Source organism: Aquarana catesbeiana, linkage group LG05, assembly GCF_042186555.1.
Source record: "Aquarana catesbeiana isolate 2022-GZ linkage group LG05, ASM4218655v1, whole genome shotgun sequence".
NCBI classification, from domain to species: Eukaryota; Metazoa; Chordata; class Amphibia; order Anura; family Ranidae; genus Aquarana; species Aquarana catesbeiana.
The window spans coordinates 567302003-567326744 of NC_133328.1; the positions used below are offsets into that span (position 1 = coordinate 567302003).

Here is a 24742-nt window from a genome sequence, read left to right on the forward strand (position 1 = left end):
ATAGGTGTTTCAGCTTAATATTGCAACAAAGGTAAAACATATGACAGATGGTGGAGCTTTTTAAGGAGGGGGGAGAAGATGAGGGCAGTGCAGGGAGGGGGTTGTATGCAGAGGGAAGAGCTACTATTTGATGCCATTTGGCAGGTATGTGTGTGTGGCGGGCATGATTGAGTTCCTGCACCTATTCTATGAGAAAAAAGCCCTGGTATACAGTATAAATATAAATATATAATAAATATACTGTAACGTGTCCATGTACATATAGGTTTTTAGCATCATTTAGGAGCTGCTGCAGTTAGGGGAGGTTCAACGTGGAAGAATCGCATTCAGGATAGGAACATTTTGGCATCATGTACACTGCTGCTGGTAAACAGACGTTTAGGAGCAGTTGGGCATTTTTTTCAGCTGCCCCTGAACTCTCCTCTGTTATCTTATCAGTACATGTACACAGGGTCATTTCTAGTAGTTTCTATTCAGTTGAGATTAGAAGCATTTTTTGGAAAGCAAAAAAATGCGCTCAGGACGAGTGTTCAGAGGCATTTGAAACGGCAAACGCCTGTAACAGCTTGTAAGGCGTCATGTACATGGGACGCTGTTTAACCTCTCCTGAACAATTTAACTTAACAGCTAGAATTCGACATTTAAAAATGTCCGTTTAGCCGCGTTTACATGCCGCGATTAGCGCCGTTTTGCCGCTCTTTGTCACGCTTTCGCGCGTTTGCGTTTTTGTTAAAATGAAAAACGTCTGTAAACAAAACACTGCTAAACGCGAGTTACCAGTGTTTACAAGCTGTTACAGGCATTTGGCGTTTCAAATACCTCTGAACATCCGTCTGAACCCATTTTTCTGCGTTCCAAAAAATGCTTCTAAACTCAACTGCCTATAAAGGACTATAAACGACCCTGTGTACATGTACTGATAAGATAACATAGAGGAGAGTTCAGGGGCAGCTGAAAAAAATGCCCAACTGCTCCTAAACGTCTGTTTACCGGCAGCAGTGTACATGAGGCTTAAATGCGTGTAAAGGCGGTAACTGCGGTAACGCATTTAGCTGCGTTCAGTTTACAGGCGGTTTTAATTTTTGACTATTTGAAGAAAAAAAACACTTCTAAACACAAACTCAGCTAAACGCGGCATGTAAACACAGCAAAACAGATGTTAAAACATTTAGTAGAGGGTGTAAAGCGTCCCATGTACATTAAGCCTTTGACCGCCGACCGCAAAATGCACAAAATCGCAGCGCATTTTGCGTTTTCTCGTGTCCTGTGGTCATGGTAGTTCTAGTGTATATGAAGCCTTATGCCAGAAGTTGTAATGGTATATTTAATCTGTAATTTGTGGAAACAGCATCTCCACTCCTGGTACATTTGCACTCATGTAAGTAGGAGAGTTCCAGGTCTCATATGTGGCACATTTGGATAACACAAGTAATATTTGTATGTATACATTTCTTGATGCTCTCCTTATGAAGCAGGCAATGTGTTACCTGTGAAACATGTAGTGATATAATTTCCTCACTGGCCCATAGGGATCAATTATCAGAAAAAGTCTATATCTCTCTATATAACAGCTAGGTTGAGATTTATATTATATTATACTGTGATAATAATAATTGGTCAGTGGGAAAAATTAAGTATGACATTTGGTATTAATATGTGCTTATCAGGGAACATGTGCAAACTGATATTCAAAATGTCATAATTGTATGAAAATTATATCAATTATTTTAATTGTTAATTTCAAACAATAAATTCAATATGTTTCTTTATTTGTAGTGGTGCTTCAAAAGTTTGACATCTTGTTTTTTGTTGAAATAAATGTATGCATATCAAGTGAAGAAAATAGAAATTGATGCTTCACACACTTTTTTTTTTTTTCTAAATATTCAAGCATTGCTAGTGGCCCGTTTATTAAAGCTTTGCTTTTCTGTGCAGTCTGTTCTTGGTTCTATTGGTGTTCCCTAATACTAATGCCTACACTCATTTCTAAAACCAAATTATAAAACTTACAGTGATCTTGTCCTCTGCTCTGGGAGCCAAATTCTTACATTAACAGGCCTAAGCAAAACAGCACTAAGATCCCAGCACTCAAAACTATTCTTTATCCTTCTCCATTATGAGGTGTATTATGCTGGGACGTGCATCCCATTTGTATAACAAGTAAATCAAGCCATATCTCAGCACAGACTGGCATGGTGTACCTGCTTGGTGGCTGTATACAGAAGCCCTACATGTATTTTAGAAATATATTTTCCTTTTTTCAAAATGTGCATCTAGTATCAATTTAAATAATATTTGCTGAACTGAAGGCTTATTGTTAATCATTGGAACCATCTGCTCCACACATTCCATGTACATTATCTTATACAAATTATTTACTTACTTGTCAGTAGGGGTGTGTTATCTTAAAAGTTCAATTATCACAGTCGGTGCATCCAGGCTCCTTCAGTAAGTGAACTATGACTTGCAATGCAGAGTTCCTGTCTGTTTTCCTCAGCTAACCATTGTCTTTTATATGTTGCGTGTCAGAAGTTGATTTCCTGTCTGGTTGCTCTAACAGTATCTATCTATGCAGTAAAGAGAGATATTACACAATATGAGTGTTCTTCACCTCTAAGCTAATGAAATAGATAGGCTAGGGGAGATTAATGAAAAATTAACTAATAAAAGAAGGCAGCCAATCAGGCTGAAGCCACATGTGTATGATATTAACGCTGAATTTCTGTCATGACCATCATCACAGGGTGGTGGCATTAGCAAAAATGGTCATTCGAGCTAGAAATCTCAGATTACAAAAGACATATTGGAGAACCACCATGACAGACTGCAATCTTTGCGTCTATTTGGCCGTTGTTCGGATGTAGCACACACACAGTAAAAGGCGTCTTTAACCTTTATCTACTAAGAAGGGAAAAATTGCTATCCAGTAACTTTGGCTATTGTAGCCCTACTTAGCCCTCTCACAATCAATGCTCCTATCTTTCATATCACTGGAAAATACCATGATGCAAGCCCAAAGGATGAAAGATAAAGGACACAATGTAAAGGATCGTCTTTATTTTTATTTTTACTAAAGAACAATATAAAAATCTGAAAAAAACATTATTAAAATAGTCATAGGAAATTACATAATAAATATGCATATTTTTCTGTACAGCCCGAAGCGAGCAACACAAATTCATGGCAGCTGGTCAATACATATTTTAATGTAGTCTTTTGTAGTCCACAGGTTTGGGTGATCTTAATAAGGATAGGTCTTACTTATTTTTAAATAGATAGTAAGAAAGCCTCCAGGTTACCATTTAAAAGGCAAACTTAATTTGTTTTATGTGCATATTGACAACCTTTTGACCCCTGCCACCCCAATATTGTTATAATTATGTACTTTGTGACTAAAACATTAGCAGTATAATAAAAAAAAAGTGAATAAAAAACAAGTTCATTATGTAAGATGTCTACTATGAACATGTAAATGTTAAATATGACTAGGCAAAGTTGACCTGGATATTGAATATAGAGAGCAGACCATAATCCATGTGAATTAATTTAGCCCATGATCAAGTCCACCATGATTACAAGGCTTAATCAGTAAAACAGTACAAGGAGCAAAGCACTAAACAAAGGAACCAATCAGAATGTCCTTTAACTGCATTCAGTCCAGCACAAGGTGGATTCTGATTGGTTGTTTTTGATACTGCACCTTCTAATTAGCACATAGCACTTTCCACTGCTTACCCCAATAAACCAAAACTGTCTACAGTGAAGTATTACATTGAGTAGACAGAACATTGAAGGTAAAATGGTGTTACATGTTTTTGTGAAGTGTGGCTAAATTAAATCATTTTTTACAGTTTTATACCATGTGAAAATAAAGATTTGGAGATTGAAAAAAAAATACGCTGTGGTGGGATACAAAATAGCTTATTGAGATGATCAGATGGCTGTATTATAAGAATTTATTCTGTGTTTGTTTTCTTTCCTTCACATACACTTGGGGTCTTGGAATTTGATGATTTACAAAACTCATGATTTACGTTTGGAGAACCTGTGGCAAAGAAGTTCCAGAAAAATGGTCTTTGGATGTGATTTTTAACGAACAACATATACCACAAGAATAAACATCTTCTTATGATAGCATTTTGGTGAACACAAGACATTTAACTCTATGTTCTCTGTAAACTTATTATTCTTTGATTGGTAAATTTTATATTCTGATACAACCTACATGACATATGTCATTCTGTATATGTAATCCAAAAATGCACAAAAATAAACAGAACGGCTTACTCATCATTCTTGAGACTGACTGCTCCCTATATGGCTGTAAAACATAACTTGCATTGGGTATCACTAAGTGAGGTCAGGTATCTGTACCTGAGCTGAAAAATCCTACAATGCTAAAGCACCAACATATTTCCACCCACTTTCAATGGTTAAATTATAGCATTTTCTCTGTATTTATATATTTAATGGCAAGAACCAGGAGGTATTCTATTCATATGAATAAAATTCATGCTAATGATGTCTTTCAAATCAGTCAGCAGTATATGTCTCAAAATGTTTTATAATTATGAAAACTTTACACTATTATGGGTCTTTTTATGAAATCTAATTAGCAGACATATTTAGTAAGAAACCACAAAGTGCAAATATGATGTCCAAATGCAGTAACACACAGTATCCATTCAGAAATCATTTCTTATCTGATGCAATTGCAGTAAACTGTTAATGACTGGCTACTATGGGTTACTGCACTTTGCACTTGACAGTAAGTCTTTGCACTACCTTACTCCATAAGCCTTTGTGTAAAATTATACATGATGCAGACACATATAATAGCCACTCCTAATCTGATAGACATTTTATTATTGAAGATGAGAATAAGAAAACTGACAGCTCTGAACAGCTGGTATGAGATAGCTATCCATTTCTTCTGATCTTTAGTTTTTGTCTGGGAGGTCCAGTACTCTATGCAAGGGCTGTTTATCCCTTCCTTTGTCATGAATTTCTACTCCAGGCAACAAAATGTACAGTAAAGCTGGCCATATATGGTAAAATTTTCTTTCCTGGAACCACAAATTGCAGGAGGAAAAATCGCCCGATTCCTCCATCAACACAGTTGACCGGCTATGGAGAATGGAAGGAGAGAAGATTGGGCATGGTGGCAACTTCCCAACTTTCCATGGCAACTTCCCATAATGGAGCGCTTTGGGGTTTTTTCGGGACTTCATGGGAGCATTAGAAGAGTGAAGATGCTTCTGCTATTAGATTTGGGAAGCACTTTATTATTGTGTAAGTCATGGAAGGTTCTAAAGCGAATTTCTGCACTCTCTAAAAGTAAAATGAATTAACATTCTGAATCTCTTAACATAAATCTAACTTAAAACTAAAACCGGCTTAGTGAAAAACAAGAAGCTTTTGATGTAATTACCTACAAATGCTTACAATTGTATTAGACATTTCCAGGCTTATTTACGGCAAAGATCTAAGTGCAAAGCCCAGTAAGCCATAGCAACTAGTCAAAATTGATCTGATCTGACTTCTGAGAAATGTGGTGGGTTTCTGTGGGTTACTGAATTGAGCAATTTAGTTTTGCTCTTTGCAAATAAAAGCAGAATATTTGAAGTCTTGTCTTCTGCCTTAGGGACTATGTCAACAGACTTTGCCAAATGGCTTTTGTATTCCCATATAAATCTATGGGAATACAAAACAGGAGGAAGTCAAATGCTCAGAAGTGTGTCAGACTGATCCCATCTATATGCCCAAAACCCTTTAATACAAGCCTATAATCTCATCATTTTCAGCAAAACCACATTTATTTTTCTAAGGTCCACTCCTTCAGAAAACGGAGACCGTCTTCCTGAAATAGGGATGCTCAGAGATTTTAGAACTTCAATTCAACATCAAACTCAACTAAATTGTCCAACCTGTATAGTAGAAGTCTCTACACAAGAAAGTCCAGTCAATTAAATTGTACATTTTGGGTAAAAGAATCAATAAAATATTTTGTTTTATCTTGGTGGAATTTCAATTTAAAGGTTTGAAAGAAAACATTTATTGTTTTTTAGGATAATATTGGATGTGTGACAGTAATGTGTTTTTCTTGAGCAACTTTTACTGTATCTTTAACTGAAGGTTTAAGTGGTATTACTTTATATACTGTATAAGGTAATATTTAATATTAGTATATAGCAGGGGTCTCCAAACATTCCAAACAAAGGGCCATTTTATTGTCCTTCAGATTATAGGAGGGCCAGATTATGGCCAGTGGGAGTGTAAACTTTCCTGGCATCAGTGGGAGTAAGCATCGCCACATTTGGTATTAGGGGGAGGAATAGTGCCCCCTCATTGGTATCATAGGGAGGAATAGTACCCCCATTTTTGGTGTCAGTGGGAGAAATGGTGCCCCATTATTGGTGTCAGGTGGCAGAATAGTGTCTCGTATCAGTGGGAGGAATAGTGCCCCAAGGCAAGCAGAGGGCCACATCTGGCCCTCGGGCCACAGTTTGGAGACCACTGGTATATAGAATATTAACAATGATTCTGTTATACTATGTCCCCCAAAATCTTAACAATCACACTTTATTGCTGGTTTTAGCTTGATCTGTTAATGAGAATGAAGTTACACTGCACACAAATGGAGAGGAACCGCAAAATGTCCTAAAAGGATTTTCCACTTTATGTTAAATTTGCATTTATTGCAGAAGATATTCCTTTGGCTAAGGGTTGGAAATGAATTACTGCAAGAAAAGGAGCAAAGGCAGGAATACTAGTTTAATTAGAGGGTCAGTCTGCCCCCAAAAGTTTAATGTTGGGTAGAAGCAAGTTAGACAACCCACTGCCTTATTTTTTCTCTCCTGAGCTCCCATATCAAAATTTCCACAGCTGCATTCCAAGATCCACTCACCTTAAAAACTAAGGTTTTCTCTAACAGAAGGCTTGGTACTCCTCTGTCAAGTGAAGCAAAACCAGGAATACTAGCAGGGAAATTTTGTCACTGGAATCACCAAGAAGCAGCCCTAAGAACTGCGATTTCAGTTTTGGATGAGCATAGACCTTAAAGTGGAAAACCCCTTTAAAATATTCAAAACATTGGAGTATTGCTCTAAGCATAATCAACATTTTTTTTTTTACATTATAATGAATGACTGCATGAAAGTTTTAAAGAGTAAGCAAATTATCTTAAAAAATTGTAAAATAGAGTGGAACAAGCTAGCAATACAAGTTTGGCAAGCAAGGCCAGTTTTGTTTTTGGTATATAAATAATAACAGTCAATAATATTCAAGTTTACCTAATAAACTGAAACATTTTCATTATGGCTGTGGAAAACACAAGTAATTTGTGTCATTATCCAATCTAATATAGATTGCTTACTGTCCCCAAAATAGCCAAATGACGTCCATCAAGAGAACATATTTTGTAAATATTGGCCAGTCCAGTGAATTCATAGTACAGAGAGGTCATGGCAAGACTTGGACTTAAGCTTAAAAGCCATGTTTTTGTTTTTCTTGGCCACAATTTTTCCCCAGAACCTTCTGGCTTTCTTTGGAATGCTCTCCCGCCTCTTCAGGAAGGCCAGCCTCTTCTCGTTTTTCTCTTTACTGTCCCTCCTCAGACGCACTTGCCTGACAATGCCCTCAAACAGTTCCTTCACATTGTGCTGAACAGCTGCAGAAGTCTCAATGAATTTGCAGTCAAATACTACGGCACAAGCTCTTCCCTCTGTGAACAGAAAGTCATAGCTAAGTATTTCTATCATCTAAAATTGTAAGACAAATATAGCGGTTGATTTACTAAAAGCAAATAGGGGGTTCACTTCGCAAGGGAATTTTCACTTAGCTTAGTGAATGAGGCTCTGCTGACTTCTGTTATCCAATTATGTTCAAACAAAAAATATTTTTTTCTTTTTTAATATTCTTGCATGTGTGGTATTCTTTGTAAAGTGAATTTTCATAAAATTTTATAAGCTAAGGGGAATTCCCTTTCTAATACTGTATATACCAAAAGCTAAATAAAATTTGTATGACAACTGTACTATTTCCCAGTAGTCTTCCCCACAAAGTACAAGTATTATTTTTGAGGCCCAGTTACTTCAGACAGAAAAAAGTTCAATATCCTTGATTTTGTCATCATTTGAGATATTAAGTTGTATACACTTTTGTTTATCTCCTTCATAATTGTTATCTAGTCCTCCTCATTGAAGTTTCTGGGTCTTATGGGTGACATTGATTATGTAGTTGATTTACTAAAGGCAAATAGGCTGTTCACTTTGCATGGGATATTTCATTTAGCTTATCGGATGTAATGAAAATTCAGTTTGCAAACCCAATCACAAGCAAGGACAATAAAAAACATTTTTTTTACTTGCACATGATTGGATGACATAAGAATGGCTTCACTTCCTTCACTAAGCTAATTAAAACTTCCCTTGCGCAGTCAACAGCGTATTTACGTTTGGTAAATCATCAACCCCTGACTTGAGTAATGTAAGGCAAGTGGATGCATGTTTATAAAGGCCAGTACCTGATATAGAAACTTCTCTGCATCGAACCAAGTCACTTTTGTTTCCAACCAGTATAATCGGAATGTCCTCTGTCTGCCGTGCCCGACGTAGCTGTATACGTAACTCAGAAGCCTTCTCAAAGCTTGCTCTGTCCGTGATGGAATATACTATTAAATAAGCATCTCCCACTTGCATACAGTGATCGTACATCCAGTTATCTTGACTCTGCAAGCAAAAAAAATAATAATAATAATATGTGATGTATTTTCCGTTTTGTTACATTGTGTTTCAATAAAAAAGAAACTGCTACTTCAGTCTGTTGCTACGATGGGCTGTAAGACAAACTTCACTTACAATATCAATTGTTGCTGCACTGCTATACCCTTGCTTTCTAAAAATGTTACCAAGGAGCAACATAAAGAAAAACCCTAACTAAGAAAATTAGGGGTTGCCAATATTCAAACAAACCTGTAAAGTGGGAATAACACATTAAAGAACAAAAAATAAATCCTAATGGACATAACCAGATATTAAATAGGAAGTAAACCCTGATGGGTTTTACTTCCTCTTTATTCCCCTGCAAAGTAAAAGCATAATGGGCTAGTATGCATTGTATACTAGCCCATTATGTTGCACTTACCTGCAAGCAAAGCCCGCGATGTCCCAGAGGCCCCAACTGGTGGCCACATCCATCTTCAGAGTCCTTCAGGGGCCGTGGACTCCGGCTCTGTGACTGGCTGGAGTCACGTGATGTCACGGCACGGGCCCTATAGAAACGGCACAATTGTGCCCTTTCTTTAGTGTGCATGCGCAGATGATATGGGCGCAAGCGTATATGGTAAATATCTCCTAAACTGTGTAGGTAGATATTTCAAGTACATACAGGTAAGCCTTTTTATAGGCTTACCTGTAGGTGAAAGTGGTGTGTAAGGGTTTACAACCACTTTAAGTAATATAACCAGACATGCTTTTCTTCATCCTAGCCCCAATTAAAATAAACTTGTACTTAGAGAATGAATCAGCTATGATTGTTGACCTCTCCTTCTGAAAATGTTATTTTATGTATATTTGACTGGTTGTTATTCTGATTCAATAGTTTCAGTGCTTTCAGAGCCTCTGACCTATAATAAGTGTGCAAATCAGAATTTCTGACCTCACTCCAACTTTCCTGATCTATGTATTTGTTCTGGTTAGTGACTTAGTAAGTACTGAAGACAGAGACAGCCAGGAAACCAGCATTTTTAGAAAGAGATCAGTAATGGTAGCCTTCCTTATTTCTCCCAGTTCAGTCTTCATTAATTGGTCTAGCATTCTGACAACATAATCTATCTAGCTCCCAGAAAAATAACAATATTATTATGATGTCTTCATTGTAGCTGCCTTCACTATGCAGATACAAAAGGAAAGCTGTCAAGAGAGGGGATTGCCATCGCTGACCACTTTGTAAAGATGTGAGTTCCCTGGCTTTTATGCTGATTCCATTTGCTTCATTATTCTGAGTCACCAAAAACAAGTATGTAGTTTAGAAAAGTCAGATTGGCATGCTTACTCTAGACCTCTGACTCTAAATTTTGAAGCAAGCCAGCAGCATGAAATAATGACAGCTAGGATCTCATGACCAGTACAGTAACAGAATCACAAAAAATAATTCCCAACATATCTCAACCTGAAATCTGATTGGTCACTATGGACTATATGGCATGTTGCACACACCACAAATGCTTTTTAAAAAATAATTCCCAACATATCTCAACCTGAAATCTGATTGGTCACTATGGACTATATGGCATGTTGCACACACCACAAATGCTTTTTATTTTTTATTTTGTTTGCGCTGCTCTATTAAAAAAGCCTTTATGTAAACATCATGCAATAAATGAAGACAGTATTTGAGAATACAATACCTTATTTTCCCACATGTCAATAAGTATAAGTGTGGCGCTCTCTCCGTCCACCATCAGAGTCCTCTCATATGTGTTCTCTTAAGAAAAATTAAAAAAAATAAATCATTGCATGTTAGCAACTCAGGAATTTAAAACGTTATATATTACATTTGCTTTGCAATATAAAATCAAACAAGTGTCACTTTAAATAAGAAGAACAATTTTATTTGCCACACTTGTCAAGTTTAACATAAGTAAATGTATGCCTCATGTGTGCATTTATTTATTTATAGGACATTTTTACTATCCCTCATTTTTATTTTGTTTATATAGTCATGCCAGATTAACACAATTGATTGGTGTACTTGTGGAATGCCATTATGTCATCTCCCGTTGCCATTACAGCAATATATCATATCATAAGGGACATACTGTATTTGGTCTTATTTAGTAAAATTGCAAATGAAAAAAAGGGTACTAATCAGAAAGCCAATTAGCAAGTGATGAAATCAGAGTATTAGCTTAATTTCTTCCCCATGTATGCCTGTTATGATCTAAAGGCAAGATTTTAGTTTTTAGTTTTCGCTAATGGTGTGAGCCATTAGAAACTCTGTAAAGTTTTTATTGCTGTCTGTGTTCCAGCTGTGGAAATTCACTCCTCTATTTGTTCTGTACCCTATGTCAGTTGGACTGAACCTGGGGGAAAACCTCACATTTTTTATTGTCACCAGATCAAGACTTATGCCGCGTACACACGAGCGGACTGTCCGACAGAAAAAGTCAGATGGAAGCTTTTCATCATATATACCGATCGCGTGTAGGCCTCATTGGACTTTTTTTTTGGAAAAATCTGAGGGACCTAGAAATAGAACATGTTCTAAATCTTTCCGACGGACCCAATTCCTATCGGGAAAACTGATCGTCTGTATGCTGGTCCGACGGACCAAAAAAGCTGCATGCTCTGAAGCAAGTACGAGACGGAAGTTATTGGCTACTGGCTATTGAACTTCCTTTTTCTAGTTCCGTCGTAAGTGTTGTACCTCACCGCGTTCTGGACGGTTGGACTTTGGTCGGACTTTGGGTTGACTTTGTGTAGGCAAGACCGCTGGAATGGAATTCCTTTGGAGTTCAGTCGGAGAAACCGTCGGAGTTTATTACGATGGCTAAACCGGTCGTGTGTACACGGCATTATAGATAACTCCAGTCTAGCCATTTTTCGACCAGACAGCCTGCGTTCTATTTATTCATTGCTATGCATATGTCTGGGAGCTCAGGTAGCTTAGAGTTAAGGATCACTCTTTTTTTAATTGGTGCCTTGATGTGGCAATGTGGCTTCACATGTATTTTCAAATGTATGTAACAAAACACCTTTTTTAACCAGAAGTGCTAAAGGTTTTATTAGTTTTTTTTGTTCTAACCAGCTGGAGAGTGTGCTGATGAATTTTTGTATTACTATATTTGATAATGTAACACAAAAACACGCATCTTCTATAACCCATAGAAACCAACCACTAGTCTGACTAAATGTATAAGCTGATTTTTTATTACTAACTGTCATTTTGTAGTATATTAGCAAATATCCCCAAAATATAACAGTCGCCTCTAAGCACATGTACATATACTTCTACAAACTTTTTTGTTGCCCTATTAAAAATCAGTTTTATAAGCACGCTGTCTCTACTGGACATTCTCTCTAGAGGAATGTTTTTTTTCCACAGCACCCCAGCTGCAAAGCTCCTGTGAGTTTTCCACATCTTCTAAAAATTAATCCAGCACATGGAATAAAACATCATGATGAAGATTTGCAAAGTCTCCTACTGTGGACTGTGATAAACTCCAGATTTGTTCTGTAATGGAAAATATTTGCTCACAGCACAGTTAACCTTGCACACACCAAACTAACATTAATTCACAGTCTAGCAGTTACTGGTGTAAAGTGCTTTATGCTGTATAGTGCTTTTCATGCGTAGCTAAAAAAAAAAAATTAAAACTATATTTTTGTGTTTTTCAGTCAGGTAAATATCAAATATTATATATGAATATGTTATGCTTGGGATTTCCTCCTAGCAGGAGTTCCAAGCTCATTTTCATAAGTTTACCCAGTTAATTTAACTGCTTAAAAAAAATTAAATTAAAAAAAAAATTGTTTTTTACAGAATGGGATAGCTGAAGCTCAGATTATGCACATAGCTGCACTCCTAGGTATTACCATTTTCCCTGTCCTTTTCTTTCTCTGTTCAATTCAACCCTATACAGGCCTTCAATTAGAGAGACACATTCTGAAAGCAAACAGCTACTTAGCTACACTTGCATTGCCTTATTTGATCTTTATTTCAGACATTTTGGTTACTGTTTTTTTTTTCTTTCTTATCCAAAAGAAGTTTCAATACACAGTCAGGGAAAAATAGATTCACATTGCTGAATATCGTATTCATTTGCAATCTGATTTATTTTACGATTCAAGCAGAACTAAATATTATATTTGATACACTGTACACATTAAAACTCCATTTAAAGGTTAAGAAATATCTGAAGTGTTTCTAATTTCTTTTTCAGTCAGAACTAAAATAGTTTTAAAATGTGATTAAACCCAATTTGCACAAAAATATGTTCTTTAATTTTGTCATAGATTTTCAGGTTTTGATCAAGTCAGATGAGCAACACAAGTTACATAATTCTAAAGGTTTCCCAAAGCTCAATCACTATAATAGAGTTAAGCACTGCTTGCAAAAATCAGGCCATGTAGGGCTGATGAACTCAAAAGATTAGAAGAATAAAAAGCAATTCAGTTATATTCAGCCTAGATTCTCTTTTCTTACAGCCAGTTTAATGTTATGAGTCAGTTTACTCAAATGTAACATTTTCATTTTTTAATATAGATGGAGCTTAGTAGGCTCTCATCATCTTGCTTCCAACAGGACTTTGATATTCCAGCAGTAAGATCTCCCTGTCACAATAACTTACTTTGTTTCTGTCCAACTGGGAGTTTGGGGTGTTCTTGGCTATCATTATTCCAGCACCTTGTTGCATTCTTCATTATATAAATATTTCTAAAAATATAGGGCAGAGTTGGAACCACACAGGATGGCCACAGCAAGAGTGCAGACCCAGTGCAGATATCTTACCAATAGAGTAACCAATAAATATAAAACAAAACTATCAGGTGTTGGAACTCTCCAATATTTACTACAGTCTGTGATGTCAGTTTGGGGTGGACTGACCCTTTAAATGTCATAGGTCAGGCTACTACTGATCTACTACAACACAAATCATATTATATGGGTGGATAATAAAGGCTGTAACTTTTTTGTCAGTCCAGTAAATCTGTGCTTTAGAATATTCATTTAGGTTCAGGGAAAGTTTCCAGCTTTCCTATTCAATTTAAGGGGGTTTGCCATGTCAAACAGTTAAGATGGTGGCCATGGGTGGTCATACACCCACTGATCAGCTGTCTCAACTGCTATATGTGGAGTATTACTTGCCAGACCTTTGCATCTCCAAATTAACTTTTGTATCTCCAGAGGACAGGTCTACCTGGCACTGTTTCAATCTCTTTTCAGACTTTCTTTTGTTGTTTCAACTTTTCATCAGCCTTAAGGTTTTTCCACCGCTCCTGTTATATTCTTCATATTACCATATCCTAAAAATCCAGCATTGATAGTGGAGTACCTTGAAATAACCATGGCAGGTTGGAACGTAGCAACCACACAACAGTGCCCAAGAGATATATGCAATATAAACTGATAATTCTACAACAAATACCACAATTTGAAATATCTCTGTGAAGGTTATCTTTTTCCAGAGCATGGTAAAGCTACTAGTAGTTATTATGGGATCAGTCCAGTTGAATGTGACTATTTGAAATATCACTTTAGAAAGACTTAAAAAGTATTTCCACAGCTGCTCAAAACTGCTATATCTTTTTTTTACTACAGTGCTGGCATGAAAAACCCATCAAAGGTCATTGGCATTGTGAGTGAGGAGCTGGGTTAGGGTAAAAATGTAGAGCACTCAAGCAACCTCATAACTCTGCTGATAGACACCAGAACCACCTGATTGTTCTGGATACTGATGACTCAGCCCTGATGGTCATAACCACAAGACAAATGGAGGTGATTTTCCACTTTACTGATGTGCTCATAGGATTAGCACAAATACCAGAGGGTGTTGGTCAATTTATTAATGAAGGCCTTACTATAAATATGTACTGTAAAATGTGTAGTATCTCACAAAAGTGAGTACACCCCTCACATTTTAGTAAATATTTTATTATATCTTTTCATGTGACAACATTGAAGAAATGACACTTTGCTACAATGTAAAGTAGTGAGTGTACAGCTTGTATAACAGTGCAAATTTGCTGTCCCCTCAAAATAACTCAACACAGCCATTAATGTCTTAACTGCCGGCAACAAAAGTGAGTACACCCCCAAATGAAAATGTCCAAAATTAGCCATTTTTCCTCCCCGTTGTCATGTGACTCATTAGTGTTACAAGGTCTTGGGTGTGAATGGAGAGCAGGTGTGTTAAATTTGGTGTTATCGCTCTCACTCTTTCATACAGGTCACTAGAGGTTCAACATGGCACCTCATGGCAAAGAACTCTCTGAGGATCTGAAAAAAACAATTGTCACTCTACATAAAGATGGCCTAGACTATAAGACGATTGCCAAGACCCTGAAACTGAGCTGCAGCTCGATGGCCAAGACCGTACAGCGGTTTAACAGGACAGGTTTCACTCAGAACAGACCTCGCCATAGTCAACCAAAAAAGTTGAGTGCGCGTGCTGAACATTATATCCAGAGGCTGTCTTTGGGAAATAGATGCTGCAGAGGTTGAAGGGGTGAGGGGTCAGCCTGTCAGTGCCCAGACCATACGCTGCACACTGCATCAAATTGGTCTGCATGGCTGTCGTCCCAGAAGGAAGCCTCTTCTAAAGCTGATGCACAAGAAAGCCTGCAAACAGTGTGCTGAAGACAAGCAGACTAAGGAGATGGATTACTGGAACCATGTTCTGTGGTCTTATGAGACCAAGATAAACTTATTTGGTCCAAATGGTGCCAAGCGTGTGTGGTGGCAACCAGGTGAGGAGTACAAAGACAAGTGTGTCTTGCCTACAGTCAAGCATGGTGGTGGGAGTGTCATGGTCTGGGGCTCCCAGAGTGCTGCTGGCACTGGGGAACTACAGTTCATTGAGAGAACCATTAATGCCAACATGTACTGTGACATACTGAAGCAGAGCATGATCCCCTCCCTTCAGAGACTGGGCCGCAGGGCAGTATTCCAACATGATAACAACCCCAAACACACCTCCAAGAGGACCACTGCCTTGCTAAAGAAGCTGAGGGTAAAGGTGATGGACTGGCCAAGCACGTCTCCAGACCTAAACCCTATTGAGCATCTGTGGGGCATCCTCAAATGGAAGGTGGGTGAGCGCAAGACCTCTAACATCCACCAGCTCCATGATGTCGTCATGGAGGTGTGGAAGAGGACTCCAGTGGCAACCTGTGTAGCTCTGGTGAACTCCATGCCCAAGAGGGTTAAGGCAGTTCTGGAAAATAATGGTGGCCACACAAAATATTGACACTTTGGGCCCAATTTGGACATTTTCACTTAGGGGTGTACTCACTTTTGTTGCTAGTGGTTTAGACATTAATGGCTGTGTTGAGTTATTTTGAGGGGACAGCAAATTTACACTTATACAAGCTGTACACTCACTACTTTACATTGTAGCAAAGTATAATTTCTTCAGTGTTATCACATGAAAAGTTATAATAAAATATTTTAAAAAATGTGAGGGGTGGACTCACTTTTGTGAGATACTGTATTTCCCATTAATATCTCAGATAATATCTCAGATCTGACTTACTTACCACCTAGCATTTCACTGTCCAGAGAATCAGGCACTCCTGCAAATATACTGGCCAGTGTAGACTTGCCAACACCATGCTCGCCAATAAGAACCACGCGATAGTAGGTATTCCCAGATTCTGAGGAGATGACGGAATCTGAAGAATCTGAGGACCAGCTGCACCTGTAGTAGTCCTCTGGCCTCACTGAGTGATGGATGGTGTGGTTGCGATTGAGGTTCACATTGGGATTCTTCTGTACGTGAATATTCTTCCCATCAGCGGCAATACTCCATCGCTGCTGGCTCTGCACCACTGTGCTGCTACTGCGCCGCATGGTCACATTGAGAGTCATTGTGGCTTCCCTGTAGTTAAAAAAGAGAAAGAATTTGGCAACCCCAGGAATACATTGACATTTGTTAATTTTCCATATGATAGATAGATAGATAGATAGATAGATAGATAGATAGATAGATAGATAGATAGATAGATAGATAGATAGATAGATAGATAGATAGATAGATAGATAGATAGATAGATAGATACTGTAGACCAGACTTGTTTAGCCAGGGTTCCTCCAGAGGTTGCCACAGGTTTCCCAAACCATGATCAGTTGCAGACTGATCTCCTGCCTATAAGATCCACCAATATAAGGGGGGGATTTCTCACTGATATCCACTGTAAGGGGTCAGTTCTACACTGATCACTGATGTAAAAGGTATTTTGTCCACTGATAACCAATATTTTACATTTAGTATTTTTTTATAGGCCACTATTATTTGTTTAATTTATCATTACCATATAGGGAGGGAGTTTTGTAAAATAATTCAGTCTGGGTATTAACATCTTGGTATCTAACATTTTACTGATCATGCTAATGTACCGTTACCTATAGATATAATAATTTTTATAACAAGGTTTCCCTAAGACCCTTTCATTATTTTAAGGGTCCTTCTTGGATAAAAGGTTTGAGAAAGGCTGTTGTGGGCACAGAAACTGTTATAGCTTTAAAAATGCACATATAATATTTTATATATGCATGCAATAAATGTATTGTTTGCTTCCCACTCGGTTCTGAAAAAGAGTTTTACAATGTCATGACCTTGCTTCATGTGTCTTCTTCATCTATTTTAACAGCATGTCCATGGCTATACTGTACCCACTTGGATCTGCTGTTACTGCCTAATTCCATCATCACACTGCTCAGAGCTGCTATCATTGCTGAGATCTGAGAATAGCTTTCTTCAGCTTCCTTCAAAGATAACTCACTTTTCAATACCTCACCAAGATAGGACGTTGTCTATTTGGAAAAGCACACACTGGAAACCATTTTGGTTCTGAAGATGGGTTGCAATGCTTTAATTAAACTTCCTGTCAGCCTACAAGTTACTTACCAGAGCTGGTAATATGGATGATTGGTGTGGATTCCAGTAGGTACACCCTTACTCTAAATTTGGAAAACCTCTTTTAATATCTTGTGTACTTCCCAGTGTAAATACAGCAATATAAGTATGGTATGGGATGTAACTACAAATTGCAGCATACGCAACCAATTCTCTAATCTTTTTACTCCTCTCATGCAATGAAAGGATTGTCTCTGCTTCTCATCTGATCAGTACAGACTGTCATTATTATTATTATTATTATTATTATACTACAGGATTTATATAGTGCCAACAGTTTACATAGCGCTTTACAACTTGAGGGTAGACAATACAAATACAATACACTTTAATACAGTAGGAATCAGAGGGTCCTGCTCCTTAGAGATTACAATCTAAAAGGGAAGGTTAAGAGATACAAGAGGTAATAACTGTGGACGATGTGCTGATTGAGAAGATAAATGTACAGTTGTTAGGTGGGGGCCAGGTAGGCTTCTCTGAAGAGATGAGTTTTCAGGGATCGTCTGAAAGGAGATAAAGTAGGAGAAAATCGGACAGATTGGGGTAGAGCATTCCAGAGGATGGGAGAGGCTCTGGAGAAGTCCTGAAGGCAAGCATAGGATGAGGTGACAAGGGAGTTTGAGAGCAGGAGGTCTTGGGAGGAGTGAAGAGAACGATTAGGTTGGTATTTTGAAACTAGGTTAGTGATGTAGCTGGGGGCCAGGTTGTGGATGGCTTTGTAAGTTATAGTTAGTATCTTGAATTTCATTTGGTGGCTGAGTGGCAGCCAATGGAGGGATTGGCAGAGGGGTATCGCAGACGCTGAGCGGTTTGTGAGGTGGATGAGCCTGGCAGCAGTGTTCATGATGGATTGAAGTGGGGATAGCCTCTTTAGAGGTAAGCCAATGAGGAGGGAGTTGCAGTAGTTTAGGCGGGAGATGACCAGGGAGTGGATTAGTAGCTTTGTGGTGACATTGGTTCAGAAGGGGCGTATCTAGGAGATGTTGCGAAGGTTGAGGCGGCAAATTTTGGATAGCGATAGGATGTGGGGCCAAAAGGTTAATTCGGAGTCCAGGATTACACCAAGGACCTTGGCGTGGGTGGTCAAGTTGATAGTTGAGCCGTTGATATTGACAGAGAAATCAGGGGAAGTGGTAACTGAGGGAGGAAATATCATGAGCTCGGTTTTGGATAGGTTGAGTTTGAGGAAGTGATGTGAAATCCAGACTGATATGTCTGCTAGTAAGCTGATAATGCATGAGGAGACAGATGGAGAGAGCTGGGGGGGTGGAGAGATTTGGGTGTCATCGACGTAGAGATGATATTTAAAGGCATGGGAGGCAGTCAACTGACCCAGGGAGGTGGTGTAGATTGAGAAAAGGAGAGATCCAAGAACAGAACCTTGGGGGACCCCAACGGAGAAAGGAAGAGGAGAGGAGGAAGAGTTGTAAGTGACACTGAAGGAGCGGTGGGATAGGCAGGATGAGAACCAGCGAAGAGTACAGTCACGGAGACCAAAGGAGTGGAGTTTACTGAGGAGGAAGGGGTGGTCCACTGTGTCAAAGGCAGCAGAGAGATCCAGGAGAAGTAGTACAGAATAGTGTCCACTGGTTTTAGTCATTAGTAGGTTATTTGAGGGTTTAAGGAGAGCAGATTCCGTGGAGTGTTGAGGACGAAATCTTGACTGGGCATGACTAGTGCATGTTTTAGAGTGTTTGGGAAGATGCCAAGAGAGGGAGAGGTTGAAAATGTGAGTTAGAGAATGTTAGATGAGTGTTCGATAAAAGTTTATCAACCTCATTAATAGTAGGATTGAATGAGGGAAGTATTGATTGTATCTGTGGACATAGGGTGTTGCATGGGGGAGGTTTTTGTGTATTGGAGATCTCCTCATAAATTGTATCAATCTTAGCTTTGAAGTGATTGGCGATCTCCTGGGCAGTGAGTGAGTTAGAGGGTGGAGGCAGTGGAGGACAGAGTAGAGTGTTGAAGGTAGAGAAAAGTTGACGTGGACTGGATGAGAAGGTGTTAATGAGTGTGCTAAAGTAGGTCTGTTTGGCAGTGTGGAGGCAGGAAAGTGAACTGTTGTAGATGAAAGTGGCTAGGTTGGGGCAGGACAGGGGTGAGATTTTGTTATAGAGGTGATCAGTAGCAGAGTAGAGAAGAGATGGGTTGAGGTGGCGAAGGTTTCTACGTGTAACTGTTAGGCGGTTGGAGGGAGAGGAGGTGGAAGACAGGGAGAGAGCCTAAATAAGGTGGTGAACAGAGAGTGGGAGAGGATTGTTGGAAAGGTTGCACGGAGTGCACAGATAGGAGAAGACAAGGTCAAGGGTGTTGTCATTGGAGTGAGTAGGAGCCTGTATCCATTGCTTCAGGTCAATCGATGAGGTTAGACTGGGAAGTTTAGAAGTAATAGTAGTGTTAATGTTAACAGGGATGTTGAAATCACCGAGAATAATTGTGGGGATTTCAGAAGAGAGAAAGTAGGGTAGCCAGGCAGAGAAGTCATCAAGGAAGGCTGATACTGGTCCAGGGGGCCGGTAGATGACAGCAATTCTTAGAGAAATGGGAGAGAATAGATGAATGCAATGTGCCTCAAAAGAGGAGAGTGTCAGAGAGGGGGGTGGGTGAAGTACCTGAAAAGTGCTGCATGGGGCTAGAAGGATTTCCACTCCGCCTCCCTTCCGTCCACTTGGTCTGGGGGAGTGAGTCCAGAGAAGACCACCATGGGAGAGGGAAGCAGGAGAAGTAGTATCTGATTCATGAAGCCAGGTTCATGGCACTAAAACTCTAGTTAACCATCATTTATCATTAATAGAAACCTGTATGGTGATACTTGTGCTGAACTGCTAAACTCATCTATATAATAATATATAATAATAATAATAAATTATTATTATAAATGTGAGCTGTTATAATCCAAAAGCTTCAATACACTCACTGACTTATATGCAAATGTTTTCTTTAATATCACTAGCTGCATGTTTGATTCAGTGACTCAGAAAGTATTGAGACAAAAGGCAGCCAAACAACTCGCATTTTCAGAAAGAGGTCAGCAATGATAGCCCCTCTATATACAGGTTTTCTTAAACGGGGTTGTAAAGGCAGAAGGTTTTTATCTTAATGTATTCTATGCATTAAGATAAAAAAACCTTCTGTGTGCAGCATACTCCCTGAGCCCCCTAATACTTAACTGAGCCCCATCTTTGTCCAGCAATGTCCACGAGTGTCTCAGCCGTCTGAGACTCTCACTCCTGCTTGGCTGAGACACAGCAGTGGAGCCATTGGCTCCCACTGCTGTCAATCAAAGTCAGTCAGCCAATCAGGAGAGAGAGGGGGCAGGATGGGCCAGGCCACAGCTCTATGTCTGAATGGACAAAAAGGAGCTGTGACATGGCTCGGGTGCCCCCATAGCAAGCTGCTTGCTCTGGGGGCTTTTGACAGGAGGGAGGGGCCAGAAGCACAGAAGAGGGACATGAGAAGAGGATGATACGGGCTGCTCTGTCCAAAACCACTATTTTTATATAAAAGAAAAACAAGACTTTACAATCACTTTAAAGTAGTACCTGATGCTATTATTATCTTGTACCAGTCTTTCTCTGGGGGAACCCTAGAATAAACTTTCGGGGTTTCAGGAACCCCTTCTAATAATTACTATAGGTACAGCTTCCAATATATTAGCATGAACAAAAAAAAAACTTTTTAATACTCAGGGTTGCTTTAACAAATTTATTTTTAGTACTAATAATGAAAGGAAACAAATATTAATAGCCTGAAATTAAAATAGTGTTCACTCACATTGATAGTCCCTTCAATTGTACAATTTCCTTTAGATCTGCCAACAGTTATGTTATGTGGGGGCCTGCCTGATCGGATACAAATTGATTGGATAGTTTAAGCAAGTGTTTATATTACATAGTATTGGTAAATCTAAAGTTGATTGTAGAGATGTTGTTCAGTCAGATTGTAACACGTATGGTGACCCTTAAATTGGTGGTCATTGAAGAGTTACCTTACTTTGGTGGTGAGTGAAGAAGGGCCTACTTATATTGGTAGTCTTTGGGAGAAAGACCATCTTACCTTGGTGATCAGTGGCAGAGAGACACCAAAACATTGGTGGTCAGTGGGAAGAATGTCCCTTATATTGAAGGTGAGTAGATAGCTAAAAAAAAAAGTGGTGACCATTGGTGTTAGTGTCTACTTATCTGAGAGGCAGGAATTGTTAATTTATCAAGGAACCCCTGGCAACCTTTGAAGGAACCCTAGGGTTCCACAGAACTCTGGTTTAAAAAGGCCTGTTGTATTGCATATTACAAAAAAATGCATCTATAGTATTAAGTCTTGTATAGACTCCAAGCTTATTTATCAAATAAGGTTTTTTTATTATTTCATCCCTGTTCAGATTTTACAAATAAGCCTCATCTATATAGTATGGTACAGTTGCAATTGTGGGCCATGGCCACATGGGGTTTAAGAGAGCAATGAAGAGCTCATAAGTTAATAGCATGTTACGTCAACAAATCTTTGCAGCCAGGCAGGTTAACCCTCATTGTCTAAACAAGCCTTGGAGGAGCATCTGGGATGTGTAGCTGTTGGATGGGGAATATTCTCTCCAACTCGTGATTCTTCTACCATGTTTAGTAAGGTTACTTCTGCAACTCCATTACCAAAATGGCAACTGATAATTACACCTATAGTAACCCTTAAAGTACCAGGACTGGAAGGGATGACGATATATCTAAGCATAAGCAACCCATGCTTTTGAAATGATGCATAACACATACTATTTCTATCAACTAACAAACTGTGGAAGGACAAATCCCAGTATCCCTGCCAAGGACAATACAACAAAATCATTTTATGATATGACATAGAGGGACGTCTATTTCAGCAGCACTCAAAACGTTGAAGCTGATCAGTGTCATTTAAAGTGTATTTCCAATTTTGCAGGCAAATTGAGATAACACCTACTTTAAAATGGTTAAATGTTTCCATTCACATAGCATAATTTTAATATTGCTTCTTAGCTTTTTACCTGTTTTTTTTCTTGCTTAAAAATCTTACTTGGCTTTACCCTCTATGTAATGTTAAGGAGGGGGCTGGGGAGTTGAGTTTATCATAACTAACTTTGCCGTTTTGCTGGCAGTTCTCATTATTTGTGCACACTGTGGGGAAGATTTACTAAAACTGGAGAGTGCAAAATCTTGTGCTGCTCTGCATACATTCCAGGTTTTATTGTCAGAGCTTAATTGAACAAGCTGAAGTTAGAAGCTGATTGGCCGCCATGCACAGCTGCACCAGATTCTGAGTGCTCCAGTTTTAGTAAATCTTCCCCTGTTTGTCTTGACAAAGGGTTAAAGATCTGAAGGCAGGGGTGGTACATTGTATGTTTATGCATTTTTTAACTGCCTCTAAATAATTCCCTAATTGCACATTGCAAATTAATCTGAACAAGCTGCCCGTGTAGCCTATCACCTCTCTAGTATCACTTGCCTCTCCCCTTATATTGTAAGCTCCCATGATCAGGACCTTTCTTTCTCTCTTGTATTGATTGTATTGTACTGTATTGTAAAGCGCAGCACAAACTTTTGGCGCTATATAAATCCTGTATTATAATAATAATAATATGTTTAAACCCACTCCAAAGAAACAAGTAGTAAGAAATATTTTTAGGTATGCTGTGTGAATGGAAACAATTAGTCTGGGTTTCTCAAGTCTGACTGCAAAGGTGAATCCACACTTAAAAACGACTAGTTTGGCTATCAACTTGAATAAATTATAACTTCATTAAAAAAACTATTATAGTACCAACAAAAGACAACTATATTTAACCCGCAGTTGTAATCAATGAAACAGAGTTTCCCGTAGAGACCAGATTTTACTCCTCATCAGGTTAAAACACAATGAAAGACATTTGCTGATTGTTTCCAGTAGGAACTAAAGTCCATAAATCCTTTGCAAATAGTTAAATACTTAAATATACTATAAACAGCTTTCAGACAATCACGGTATAATATATATCCAGTACATATCATATCAAAACTACACACATTAACAAAAACAATATCAGTTACTTAAAGCTAATTTCAATATTTGAAAAAAATAGTCCTTTCTGCACATCATATTATGACTATTATAACTGATATCATTTACTTTGAAATTGTGCAGTTTAGAAATTGTGGATCATTTTTTTTTTAAATAGTGCAAAAATCAGAGATGTGCTGTAACTCAAAGCAACCAATCAGAAATTAGCATTCTGAGGCTGCGGTCATTAGATTGCATTAAGACTGTTAAAAAGTTACGTCTGATTGGTTAATGCATGCGAGTGATCCTAGCACTATATTATATTAGTGTATATATTATATTATTTTAGCACTATATTATATCTGTAGACCTATTCTTAATGATTTGTAATGCAGACACCACTTACCAGTGAGGTTTGCTCTGTCTTATGTGGAATACTCTTTCTGCACACAGATTTCAGGCACACGGGGAGAAGGATGGATTAAGTCCTTTCTTGCTCTCTGTCTGTCTCTAAGACTTTCTCAGCATTTCTGGTTTATATTAGGCACAAGTGATCAGAGACTGAGCTTTTCCGTGATGTCAGCCGCCTGTACAAGAGCAGAGTCCAGCCCACCATCCAGAGAGAGAAAAAGTACCAGGGGAGTGAAGTGTAGTGGGCTGCCACACTAACACCATCACTTATCCACAATCAGGGATGTTTATCTTCTTGACTTGCGTGATAAATCTTTTTCCAGCAAACAAATCCAGCAAGATTATTTTTCAAAACAGCAAATCGGAAGGTTGGGAAATGTAATGCCTATTTTGCAATACTGCAACACATTTTGGAAATAATATCTATTTCCACTGCAAGCGGGAGGAAAAAATAAAAGAAACCGTGTAATTAAAATGTCCAATTTGTCAGAGCTCATAGGGAAGAAAATGGCATGTCAGGGAAATCCAGGTGCAGAGCAATTTGGTGCTATGGGGAGCGTGCATCTAATTTATTTGAAGTTTTCAAACTGGTGAATTTAAATTTTTCAGAAGGAGAGATAATTATTTTGTCAGTATATATTCCTTCCTTTGGATGTGGCATTTTTGTATGTTAAAACTGATCTCTAGGCA

At 38.5% G+C, this 24742-nt stretch overlaps 2 protein-coding genes across 2 annotated transcripts in view; both read right to left on the minus strand.

The window, feature by feature from the left end:
* The window catches only part of CDH17 (cadherin 17), a 236317-nt gene extending 233824 nt beyond the window's left edge, over positions 1-2493 (minus strand). The window contains exon 1 of the mRNA XM_073631971.1: positions 2384-2493. The gene's annotated coding sequence lies outside the window, so the exon portion shown is untranslated. The remainder of the gene's footprint in view (positions 1-2383) is intronic.
* Positions 2494-3042: 549 nt separating this feature from the next.
* On the minus strand, positions 3043-24266 carry GEM (GTP binding protein overexpressed in skeletal muscle). The gene is made up of 5 exons (XM_073631972.1): positions 24048-24266; positions 16260-16600; positions 10409-10485; positions 8525-8729; positions 3043-7723 (listed from the first exon to the last, which is right to left on the minus strand). The coding sequence occupies exons 2-5, from the start codon at positions 16588-16590 to the stop codon at positions 7446-7448; spliced, it is 891 nt and encodes a 296-aa protein (XP_073488073.1). The 5' UTR covers positions 16591-16600; positions 24048-24266; the 3' UTR covers positions 3043-7445.
* Between the last annotated feature and the right edge of the window lie 476 nt (positions 24267-24742).

Coding starts and splice junctions, on each gene's coding strand:
- GEM (XM_073631972.1), bottom strand. CDS start 16,590: ATGACTCTCAATGTGACCATGCGGCGCAGTAGCAGCACAGTGGTGCAG. Junction 8,730..10,408: donor TTGACATGTGGGAAAATAAG/GTATTGTATTCT, acceptor TTTTGCTTGCAG/AGTCAAGATAACTGGATGTA. Junction 7,724..8,524: donor CAGAGAAGTTTCTATATCAG/GTACTGGCCTTT, acceptor TTCTGTTCACAG/AGGGAAGAGCTTGTGCCGTA.